We start from the raw sequence: 13,399 nt of genomic DNA on the forward strand, positions 1-13,399 counted from the left end.
AAGACTAATGGTAAAGAAAATTCCTTAGGAAAAAAATGAAAATCCATCAAGCTGAAAATCTAAAATTAGTTCTACTTTCTAATAAAAAATACATAAAAGTGCATCATCAGAATAAGGAATTCTTATGCCAGTTTGTATTGCAAATTTTCCAAACAATGTATCAAACATAAACCCAATCCAGATGTCAATTATGGATACAAATATAGCTTGAGGTTGTTTTTTTCTTTTTTTCAAGGCAGTAATTTTTTTGAAATAGTTAATACAACTGTTGCTAACACAATAATAATAGTACTCCTGGCTTCACATACTAACCTGGACTTCCGATCAAGTGCTGATTAGCCCAGTAAGGGAGGTCACAAAATTTAAAGGAAGGAAGGAAAAAAAAAAAAAAAAGCCCCTAAATCCATTTTCAGTCATGTCTAGTCTTGTACCCTCCATTCTCCTTTTTTAGCATTTGAAGACAACAGGTTGAGTTGGCAGATATTGTTTATGGACCCCTGAGGTGGTTTTTACCGATTCAATCTCAGTTTTATTGAATTCTTGATAACAGGAATAGGATTTGCAGGGAGAGCGGGGATATCAGAAAGGTCTGTACTGGATGTTTTCTGAGAACGAAAGCAAAGAATACAACATTGTTCAAAGCACTGTAACTTAACAATAAGATTTACTTCCTAAGAAATGGGTGGGGCCATAAGCAGTATTAAAATTTTAAAGAAAAACAATGTAAAATGTTGTTAAAATGGAGTGTGAATGATTATTAAAACATTATTTGTTCTATACTTGCAGAAATTTTCAAATAAGAGTATTTTAGCAATATATAGAAAACGCTTATTTCAAATACTGCTTTTTAAAAAAACACTGCACTAAGAATCACCCATCCTATCAGTAAGTCCATGAAAAGTTTTATTTACTTGCAAATAACACTAACAGTTGCCATTATTAACTGGTATTGGAGCACCCCCGTGTGGGAGAAAACTTAAAGTTCACCTTAAACATAAGCACAGCAGTTATCAGTAAATCGATTACTTTCTGATTGAGAAAATTGTAAAACTAAGAAATATACAACTGAGTGATAAGTTAATTACTCTCAATTTTTGGGAAGCTTTATTTATATTGCAAAACAGATTAAATCAAGGCCTCGTTAACATTCAAAAACATGAATTTTTTAAAAAATAGTTTATTATGGAAAATTCCAAACATACACAAAAACAGCAAGCACTGTATCATAAGTCCCCTGTCGTCTCTACCTGGGCATCATCAACTGCCAACCAAAAGAAGGCCCCTGTCCTCCCACCTTCACTCCCAGATCATTCTGAAGCAAATCCCAGAGATCCTATCATCTCAGCTATAAAGGTCTATAAAGGACTCAAACCTAATTGTAAGACAAATTGATCTCCAAATAGCATTCTTTGTTAGACCAGGCACAACATTTTAATCACCTTCCCAGAAATAATATGCCCCCTTCTATCACAATACATCAGGATATGTATTTTTTTAATCAATATAAACATTCTTTTTGTATCTGGGGGAGTTTTCTCCCAATTACTCTAGGATCTTTTAATCTGAAAGAAAATCCCACTTACTCAAAAATATCTAAAAGGCTTTTGTGTACTAATCAGTTACAGGGAAGAACTATGATGAACTATGAAACTAGATCCCTAGAGGGTAATGTGGCAAGCAAAAGACATGCAATCACAGGACAGTGTAAGTTTTATAAACAAGTCTGTCCACGTGTCAATATCAAGCACACTTAACTCTGTCTCCCCAAGTTTTAGGAGATAAAGATACTCCAGAATGTAGACATAACATTTCTATCTTTAGGGGCTCTGACGGTTAAAAGCCAGCAAAACACCTCTTAAAATAATCACATTTTAAGTAACTGAATCTCAAAGTAGCAAAATATCCTTCTGTCGGTGAGCAGTATCCCTATTCAGCGGTGGTTATCTCCATTATTTACAGATGTTAAAACCCATCAAATGTCTATTATTTAAGAAAATATTTGGTGTCAGTTTGACCTAGACTCTGGAGTTTACTCAAGTTGAAAAGATTTAAGAGGAAACAGTTATTTCACAAAAAAAAAAAAAAAATTTTTTTTTTTTTTTCACAAATCAAAGGAAAAAGATTCCAGGTGTCTGCTGCATACGAAGAATTGTCACAAGCAGAATTTCTAGGACAAATTGAAGACTATTTGCAAAAACTATATGCAAAAACTATTTACATAAAATTATCAGAGATGAAAAAGTCAAACAGAAACACAGTTTAAAAATAAGATCATCTTAACATTGAAAAAACTAAGAATTTCTAGCTGTGTCATAATTTAATTATACCACTCTCTGACCTATAAATAAAACTTCTATACTGTAATGTGACTAGTGAGGATTTAAATGATTGCAATATCAATAATATAAAATGGTATGAGTTAGTATCTTCACATGCAAAAAGAACAGCTTCCATTAGTCCCAGTCCTTGCTTTTAAACTACAATAAATGCATTTGTGGGCTAGCAAGTAATTACTTTAACAAAGATAATTTTAATAGTCATATATATCTATATATATTTTCACTAAATCATTATACCACACTAATCTTAAGTACATTTATAAAACTCTCCTTGCTTTTTGTACTTAGTACCTGAGAGGCCAACAGAGAAGCCGCTGTCTGAATAGTTTCTGATTGAGTTGTACTTGTCTCTGTATCAAGTTGTTCCTGTGAGACAAAGAGGATGGGGGAGGAAAGAGACTTAAAAAAGAATAAAAGAACATAACTGGGTTTGGTGGCTAATAAGGAGACAAACTGGAAGACAGGAGGGATCAAGAGAAAATTGCAACTACATTACAGAACTGTGTCTCAAGCCTAACAGCAGGCACTCACACCATTTCAGATGCACACACTTCCTCTTGCCTACTTATAACGTGTGAGTTTACAATATCTAGTGACTTCCCAACCAAATCCAACAGAGATATTTCAAGCAAACAATGACTAAAGACATATACAGGCACATTGTGAAATGTTGCCCAGGCAGCAACTAACAGAATATAAACCTAAGCTCTTAGCTATGTGAAAACAACGAAACCCACCTAATGATAAATAAAATTACCCCAAAACATAAATCTTGCCCCCATACCTGCCTTTAATTAAAATTCAGAATGTCTCTAAAACATTTCTCCTTCCTTACGGTGTCTCTTCATGTCATCAATAATCAATGTTTATGTACTGATTCTACTGTACTGATTCTACTCTAAGTACAACTGGAAAATAACAGGTGAACCATGTAATCCCACTGCTATCAACTTTTTTAAAAAAAGAACACAAAAGCAGTAACACACACATATACAGATAAATTAAAATAAACCTAACTTTTTCAGTTTCCATTAAGCAATATATACAACAACAAAAAAAAAACCCAATAAAATACCAACTTTCTCTTATGAAACTGGAAAGGTTATATATAGGGGGTAAGGAATAGAAATGGAATAAGTGTGGTCTTTCTGGAGCACAACTTGACAATACATATCAAGTTAGCCATAGTAATTCCCCTTTCATTAAGTTATCCTATGAAATAAACATACAATAGATGGCATGTATTTAGCTACAGTCAATACTACAGTAGCATAAAGCAACTTTCTTTTTTTAATGGAAACAATTGCTAACAACAGGGAACTGGTTGAATAAAATATGGTTAATAGCCTTAAGATTGCACTGTATGTAGCTACTAACACTATCGTGTAGAACAAATAATTTCATGAACAATTTTTCTTGGTTTACATACTGAGTAAAGATTTGAAAGCAAAAGGTATCAGAAGGTAAGCACACATAAAAACTAGATACCAAAAGAATATATATCATGAGAATTTGGATAATTTGAAGGGAATAGACTTGAATCTTTCTACAGGAAGGGGAAAAAAGTTGAAAGTCTTACTCAGTACATTTCAATTTCTGATAAAATGACATTCAAAGTCTAATAGTTTGGTTACAATCAGTATTCCAGCCCATCTACCTTGCTTCATCCCTATGCGTCCCAGGTTCTAGCCAGAAGCTATCAAAAACTGGTTCTCCAAACATGCCACCCTCACCCCAACAGTGAGGTGACTGTCTTATCTTGGACTGGCAAAAACCCCACACTCTCTAGCTTCTAGAAGTATCTCAAATTCTACATTTTCCTTCTATGAGTCTTTCACTGTTTCCAAAGTGAAAAAAATAACATCACACCCTCTCACCCAAACCCCCACTCAATTACTTCAATTTTCTTTGATAATGTGATTCATCAAGTCTTGGCTTCCTCTTCTCACCTTAATTATGCTCCTTTACTCTTCCCTCATCACTACTTCTAGTCAGTGTTCACCACATTAACCAACTGTGGCAGGATCTCAAACACTCGAGGAATTCAATTTCAGCATTTTAGGTAACATTAAAAAAGGACAAACACTTCTCTAAAAATAATAGTGAAGACGATCTAAAACCTACAGAACGAAATACAGTACAATATTCCAGAGACAATTCTAGAGCATATCTTCTGTACTTTTCATATTGTGCATGTATCCCAAGGCTAAATTAGTATACCTTTGTTTCTGTTTTATCATGTCCACTCAAAGCAAGACAGTTAGCATCTTCACTTGTTTCATCCTGTTTTTAAAAAAAAAAGCTTTATTCTCTAAAATGAAAAATTTAGATTATCTGCCAATCAATGCTTTATAATTTTTTAAATTATAATTTAACCTGTAAGATCAAGGATAGCCTTAAGATAACCAATTAACCAATTTAATTTGGCTTTAGTAACTATCAAAATTAAAAAGAACTTAAGGAAAGATGTTATTTTTGATCATCACCATTTCCCACACCACTATGAGGTCATAGAATATTTCTGTAAGAGGAGGACAAAAAAAGTTCCTTGGTCAAACAATTCAGAAACTTAGACTACTATGACACCCCCACCCCAACCCCTCCACCCCAAGTTTCCACACACATTAATTAAAAGTTATAAGAAGTTCCATAAAAAAATACCTCTAACTTTCCCAAACTTAGCCACAAAATCCTCCTGCTAAATAACACCTATTAAACATCGGGAAGAACGGGAAGTTTGAGAAATGTTCTCCTCCAGTTTTAATATTTTAATTATAACTCCATTAAAAATAACTCACTTTTGGTAAAAAGGTGGGCAGGAGCCAAAAATAGCTGTACCTTCCCAGTCCTGCAGTGATTTACAATAAACATCACTTTCATAAGAAAAACAACTCTGACACTAATTTCTCTGCTTTATTTACTAAGCAGAACTAAAATTTAATCTTAAATGTTACTTAAAACAAGACCTAGAAACCACACCCTAACTTATAGCTTAGAGCAGATTTAATAGCAACATTAACTCCCAGAAGGACCACTATTATATCCTGGGAACATACAAAATTAAAAAAAAAAAAAATCTAAATCACAACATGGCAAATTTCAGCACAGACTGGACATGTGACACTGTGGAATTGTTAATATTGGTAAATATACTTATGTGTGTCTACACACACAAATATATGTGGTGATAAAAATACTCTAATTGCATTTTTCAGAAATGGGTATTTTTAAATATAAAATGAAATATGATTGAAATAATATGCCTGGGATTTGCTTCATAACTATGGGGAAGGGGGTTGATGCGTAGTTGAAGCAAGGCTGGCCATAAGTTAACTGTTGAAGCTAAGTGATGCTAACAGGACTGTTCACTATACTTTTGTACATGATTGAAATTTCCCATAAAAGTTCTCAAAAAAAAAAAAAAAGTATATATATTTTTAGCCATATATATAATTATCATTAATCACATAATCCAAGTGAAGGGACAAACTTTTTTTTCCCTAGTTTTACCTTACATTCCTACCATTTACATGTATTTGAAAAGCTTTTGGGTAGGATGCAAATTAAGGAAATACTTTTAACTATTTTCATGTCTACTGAAGTAGTAATAATTGATTAATTGATTAGGACCAGAGTTTCTTTCTGGTTTGCTAAAATTGCTAGTATCATTATCATTAAGAGAGAATACAAAAGACCTAGTTTAGGAGAACTACAAAATTAAATATTTTAACAATCTTCTTCAACTTTAGCACCATGAAATTTAGGCCTGAGTTCTAATCCTTGCTCTGACTTTCTAATTGTATAAATGGGAAAGCCACTGGATCTCAAGTTTCTCTTCTGTGAAATAAGGAGATCAGCCTATGAAATAATAAACAAAGATCCCAAGTTCCTTTCTATATCTGAAAATTCTGATTTTTATTAGTCAACTCCATACAACTGCCATAAGCAAAAAACAGACTGTGCAAAACTATATAAAAAAATTGCAAGGAAAAAAAAAGTCTGTTTTAAAGGACAATAAGACATCAATCAAGGGGTCTTATTTAGTTTCAGATTTAAACAAAGACTGTTAAAAAAAAGGGGGGAGGACATCTAAGTACTGACTAGATACTTGACGTTAACAAATTGTTCACTTTTCTAAACAAAAGCTTGTTTTGTTTACCCTTTCTTTTTTGTAACCCTTATGTTTTTAGATACATTATTAGATACATTATTTTTAAGATACTAATGAAATGAAGATGTCTGGATTTGGCATTTAATGCAAAGGGGAAATGCGAAGAAGATGGAAAAGGCAGAAGGAATTAAGTGTACAGGAACTGGCCAAGAGCATTGTAACTGCAGCTGGATGATGGTATACATGGGGACATGAAGTGATTTCCTTGACTTGTGTTTGTATTTTAAAGTTTCCATATTAACTTTAAAAAATTCTATATTCTTAAATTGCCTCTCTAAACTAGATAGGAAACAAGCATTATTCTACACCAAAGTAAATGTAAACAAAATTACAAGAATTGTGTTGTACCTATTTAGCCAGAGCTCTCAGGGAACCATTAAAAAAATTCATTAACATTAAGGAAGTAGGACGACTGGCGTCTACAGTTAAGCTTACGTACGCTCCAATAAAGAGAAATGTGATTTCTGAAAGGCTCTGACAACTCCAAGCAAACAGAATGTGGAGTTACACCTAAGCTAACAGGTTCTCAGGCTGCTATACCACACAATTAGGTAGAAACATGAAGTTTACTAAGAGCCCCAAGCCTAACTCCTGGAGAGTCTGATTCAGTGTACCTGGAAGAAATCCTAAAAATCTGTTTTTGAAAAAGAAAAATTTAAAAAGTAATTCTGATGAACAACCGAGGCTGAAAAATCATTGCCATAAGAGACAGACACACACTCAACTGGGTTTTTAGAATATATCTTTTAAAGATATACCCATTTTTTCATTCTCATTTAGCATCATCACTGATAAAAAGCTCATCAAATTATTCGTATTTACTTAGTGGTGACCATTTCCAATAAAATCCAAATCAAAAGGTTTCAGAAAAAAGCTATGGTACCAAACACCAGGGACTGAAATTTTTCACCATTATAATCAAAGCACTCCCTGAAAAAACTTAGGTTCTTTCCCCCATTCTACAGAAATGTTGGTGTGGCAAATTCCTAAATAACAAATTACCAACCAAAATTCATATGGAAATTGGTGGTCATGGACTATCCTCTCTGGGTCAATGAAGCAGGTCTCAGGAAACAACATGAGAGGGACTCCAGAGAGCAATGAGATTGTGTAACAAGGCTACTTCTAAAACTATTTGACACTGACAAGTTAAACCAGCCATTTTTATAAAAAGCAAAAACATTGCTAGAAAGGTTTTCCTGAAAGTGTTAGGGAAAATAATCATTCAAACTCCCAAAACTAATCTGACTTTGCAGCTTGGCCAATCATTCAGGAAAAATTCCCTGAGAATCTCTTGTATTAAATCATCCTGTAATGCCATGTAAATAGAGAAACTCCCAAACTTCATTTGGATCACAGAAGGAAAAAACTGCGTTCAAAGGAGCTGTCAAAGAATCACTACACGTAAAAGACAGAGTCATGAGAGAATAATAAAGATGACATGTTATAGCTATGCTAAATTGTGCTGCAGAAGAGACATGCTGTAAAAGTTTAAACAAGAGGCACAGCTTTAGGGACGAGGTAATAATAGAGGGGTGAAGAGAAACTATGGCACTAAAGCACAGCCTACACAGTTTCGGAAAGCTTTCCTCCTTGTTCCTTCTCAATTTTCTATGACTGCATCTTAAAACTGGCAAGCTGGTACACCCACAGCTAACTAATACATAGATACCTCTTCTGTTTTGGTTTTCTTGGGACTCTCTTCTTTATGAGGTGAGGCTGTCCTCTTGACTCCTGTAGGGTTAGGTATTTTTGTTGCTGCATTTCCTGAAGGTCTAGGTGGTGGGTTTACCAGACGTGTTGAAGAAACAACTCTGGAGACCGTAGGCTTTGGTGGTGGTGAAATGGCTGGCTGTGTGGCAGTTTGAGGAATGCTTTCACTCGATGTACCTGAATGGTAAGGACACAGATAAATAAAAATTAAAATACATCATGTGGACACTAAGCTACAAGTGAAGTTTTATGTCTGTGAATTTAATTTCACTGGTAATTTTACATGTAAAATAAAATGGCATTAACAAATTGAATTCAAACTTATCAACAATAATCTTTCAAAATGAAGGCTAAAATCAAATACAATATAGTAGTCTCAAATCTATCAAACTAATCTCCTTACCCCCTGAGCTTTCACTGGAATTTACTTGTGGCACAGAAACTTCAGTAGCCTGTATGTTGGTCACAGATGCTGCTGTTACAGCTGGAACAGGACTGTTTCTGCTAAAAAAAGGAAGTAAAAAAGCAAAGAGAAGTATATAAAATAAAATTCATTACAAAATATGTACAGATTTTGTAAAGTAAATGATTAGTTTTAATTCTCACACATACACATAACTGACTTTACCTGATAAAAATATAACCAACAACCAAAAGCAGTGTTGTTCACTAGGATTTTAATAATGTAAATATCCTATATCCGCACTAACCACTATGGCAACTACTGTACAAATACTCTGCACCTAAAATACGGATAGTGTGAAACTGAATACTTCATTTTTTTTTTAATAATAAACTTAAACTGTCACATGTAGGGCTAGTTACTACCACATTAAACTTAATCTAAAAAAAAAAAAGGCTGTTCTTTTCTCATTTGGGTATAAGAAAATCCTATCAAAAGCTATAACCAAGAAAATGGCCCGAAAAATAAATTCCTACATACAAAATTGAACAGCCTACCTAATGGCACAGATAAACACCGAAGTCTCTCAAAGTCCAAGTCCTGCCATGTTCTATATTCCACTCCCTCCTGTTATTTTAGGAAACTCAAATCATCCCTCTAATCTCTTAAATGTCTGTTTCAAATAAATACTATAATTAGCATTTAAATAATGAATTAATATTACCTCCTCAAAGAAAAAGGGCAAAAAATACTTCATGGTTACTCTCTCTCCCTCAGCTAGAACTCATGCTCTGGAGCTGGAGGATGCCATGACAATGGGGGTCAGCACTACAGGATGTAATACTTGGTGTGCACCTCACATTCATATGCAACTACAGGGCAGGTGGCTTATTAAAGCTCTGGAGATCACTAGCACACGTAAGTAAATGAAGTCAACAGCACAGGTGAAAACCACACCCTCAGGGAGAATATGAAGGTGAGATGAAAGACTGAGGACAGAGTCCTGAAGGGCACAAGTATGATTAAATGGGAGAACTGTGTGAAGAAAACCTAAAATAGCTAGAGAAGAGGTTATTATATAACAAATACTCAATATGTGTTGGACAAATGTATAGTCCAACTTAAAATGCAAAAATGTTATTTATACATGTTGTCTAATATAGTTTCGAGAAACTTATTAAACTTCTGAAATGACATAATAGTATGTATGTACGCTTTATTTTATAAACACATGCATAAATTCAAAGAACACAAAGGCTTTCATAAATCCCAAAATTCTTATTAGAAGAACTATTAGTGCTTTCTTCACTTAGAAAAAAACCCATTAAAAATAAAATCTGAAAGTTAACCCTCTACAAACACATAATTGTTTTTACGTTCACACTTGAAGTCTTCAATTATGAATTAGTCTAAAAACACATCTTGCACTCAAAGTCTGAGGGAAAAGAGAGAACCTAGTCACTGCACCTCAACATTTTCTATTTCACTCTTATCCAGAGAATCATCCCAACCTGTGCCTTTGTCACTGCTTATATTTCAATGATGCAATTTTAAAGTGTGTTTTGTAACAACTGAAATGTAATATGCATTCATAAAAATGTTCAGGTTTTAAGTCTCAACATATCAATTAACAATCTGGTCAGTATAACCATCACAATTTAAAGTATTAGCAGCCCAGAAGTCTACCATAAAGAACTCCCTTCGCAAAAAACATTCTGCAATTTATAGAAGCTAAATATAAGCATTTTTTTTTATGTTCTAAGTTTTTTTTAACACCAGAGTCTGGTAATAAAAAGTTTTAGCTGCTTTAAATGTTTTTATAGAGACAATTCTTCAACAAAAGGTTCCTCTAATTAAAAACATTCTTCCTTAGAAAATAACTAATATCTTTACAAATATGGTCCCTGCTACACCAGTATAAGCAGTTCCAGGACAGAATGGTGGTTATTGTCCCTCTTACCTATCCTCCTTAGCCAAACAGTTAATCTATAGGCAGGAGATGTCACTATATAAAATGGGAGGAGTAATGGTGCTAAGTTTATTCATAGCTGACTAAATAAAGACATATCTATCAGAAAAATGGTATGAGACAGAAGAACAAAAGTAAGTTACTTTCCCCAAAACCAGAAGTTAAATTGCTGTTTTAAAATATGTAGATAGTGGGCTATTCTTAATAGAATGTAGATAGTGGGCTATTCTTAATAGATGACTTTAACAAGAGAACATATCTAACATGTGTTTAATAAACAGTCAGTTCACTTCCATGCCCTCTTTTCCTTACCCCTGAGAGCTGCCAGAACTGTTCAATGGACTGGTCTTCATAGCACTAGTAGGTGAAGGCACAGACATGCTGTTATCACTGTCCATAGACAAGTCAAGGCTGCTGTCATTCAGAGGTGTCAATCTGACACCTTCCGTTGAATGCTGCAATTAATAATCAAATACATTTTTATTTTATTAATTCTTTAAAATGTATCTTTTAAACTGATATGTGATTTCTACTAAAAAGCACAAATCAAAGTTTTTATGAAAATGAGAAGTAGCTTGCTCACTACCAAGGCAAAGATTTGGGAGACACCTACTTCCTGCCTTCTGAGACCTTCAACTTAACTATAATTCTCCTGTGAACAGACGAAGAGAAGGAAGGAATGCTACATGAACTGTATGCACTCAATTAAAACACTGCAAAGTAAAAATCACCATAATATGGAAACACATGATTCTCAAGTCAGTGGGCTATAAACACATATATATACACACATATAAATATCTATCAGAAAACTTTGACTGTAAACATGATACCAACAATGAATATTTCTAGCTAGTGAGAATAGGATTTTTATGGTTTTTAATTGCTATTCTACAATGAATACGAAAACCATGTAATTTCAAAAAACATTATCAAGTAAGAATAATTCAGTGCCTCTCCTATGTGTAAACAAATGAAGAGTCACTCAAAAAGCAAGTGTTTTCTAGTGCTCTAATGACCATTTAGGATTTTAACACAATAAAATAGTGTAAACTCCTATGAAAATAAAAGCAGAATTTTTTGAAAAGTAAAGTTGGTTCTTATTTTTAAATATTAAAGCATTTATATTTTTAAAGAATAGTTACCTAATGTAAGAAAACCAAAATAAAGCTAACAGAGCTAAAAATGATATTATGGGATGAAATTTGACTTCTCAAGTGACAAAGCTCCCATTTCTGCAATCAGTGCTATTATGTCCATCGATTTCAACTACCTCCCCCCCGAGAAAACCTCTCACTTCAATCTTCACTTACTTATAGAAACATTTTAATGGAAATAATTTATTATGTTGACAATAACCCATTCCCCCAAACATTTATGTATAAATTCTCCCACTTCCAACGACAAGATATTCTAACTGTAGATTTAGTACTACAGAGAGACCACTTGCATATTACATAAGTCAATACTGATCAAATGGGTAAGATTACATTTGGCAGAAGTTAGAGGAAGAGAAAGTAATGCTGCCTCTTTTGAAGTCAGTTGTGAAATAAATTTTCTAACATTCTAAAAGAACATCTTTCCTGTACAAAAATGCTACCAAACTCATTTTCCACAAGACAATTATTTGTTCAGTAAATAAATTATACTCAATTATTTACAGTCACCTGCCTGACCAGCCAATCCAACACCTGTGGGCTAACAGACTACTGTTGGGGATAATCTGTGAGTGAGTTTTTTCACTAGTTGATCTGAATACCAAAAAAGCATTATACTACTTTGCTTTGCCCTCTGTTAGTCTACCAAGTTTGGTATAAGAGACTTCAATGCCAAAACTCCATAAATATTCTATCTCTAATAGAATAAATAAAATTAATCTCTAATAAAAGATACAGATAGGGTAAACCACAAAGAGAAATAAACACAAACTGTGAAATCAAACCTAAGTCAAATTCACAGCTCATACTACTTGACATTAGGCAAGTTTTTTTTTTTTTACTGCTGTTTTTCTATAAAGGAAACAAAACCCCTAAATTGTTGTCTCTTTCAATATAGAAAAAGACTGATATAGTACTTTGCAAATAGCAGTAAATAAAAGGAAGCTACTAATAAGAGTACAAAGAAAATATTCATAGATCTAGATTTCCAGATGCTTATTACTTATAAAAGTCAAGTCCTATTTTCTAGTAGAAATGTAGACATAATCTAAATGACGTTGGAGGACAGATTTAATCATACTGTATCTTTTTATGATACTGAGCAGGGCCTCCCTTGGTGGCGCAGGCGGTTGAGCAAAGCGCTGTGAAGCTGTCCATAGCCTCTGCAGCGCAGGTTCGATCCTGGCCAGCCAGCAAGATACCCACAAGGCACAGCAGACCTCTCCTGCCTCACCCGCTGCTCCCCTCAGCAGTGTATTTCAGTCAGTCTACCTGTTCTGCTCCCTGCTCTGTCTCTGGTGAATCCTCTCACCCTCCCGCACATCTGGCCTGTACCCTGGTTCTTATATAAATAAGTAAATCTTAAAAAAAAAAGATACTAAGCAATTATTTAACATTAGTAATTTCATGTAATTTAGATAGCCCCACTATTGTAAGCACCCCCAAAAAACAGGTAATAGCATTACAAAATGCTATTAAAAATCCTAAAAATAGATACATATGGTTACTGAACACAGAATAATCTGTGTAAAAAATAAACATTTAAAATGTTAAGAGTACTACTGGTGATGAGATTTTAATTAAACTTCATTTGATAAACATACTTTTTGGACAAAATTTCTGATCATTAGTGATACTTTTTATAAA

General features: G+C 33.7%; 1 protein-coding gene across 1 annotated transcript in view; it reads right to left on the reverse strand.

Moving 5' to 3' along the window:
* Nucleotides 1-509: 509 nt before the first annotated feature.
* The window catches only part of PAPOLA (poly(A) polymerase alpha), a gene marked incomplete at both ends in the record, with an annotated part of 39,872 nt that continues 26,982 nt past the window's right edge, over nt 510-13,399 (reverse strand). Inside the window, 6 exons of the mRNA XM_084240323.1 lie at nt 510-605; nt 2,631-2,705; nt 4,560-4,622; nt 8,183-8,400; nt 8,627-8,724; nt 10,908-11,050. Coding sequence (XP_084096449.1) covers nt 510-605; nt 2,631-2,705; nt 4,560-4,622; nt 8,183-8,400; nt 8,627-8,724; nt 10,908-11,050 — 693 coding nt within the window. The remainder of the gene's footprint in view (nt 606-2,630; nt 2,706-4,559; nt 4,623-8,182; nt 8,401-8,626; nt 8,725-10,907; nt 11,051-13,399) is intronic.

The sequence above is a fragment of the Talpa europaea genome (assembly GCF_964194135.1).
Source record: "Talpa europaea genome assembly, chromosome: 8".
Classification (NCBI taxonomy): Eukaryota; Metazoa; Chordata; class Mammalia; order Eulipotyphla; family Talpidae; genus Talpa; species Talpa europaea.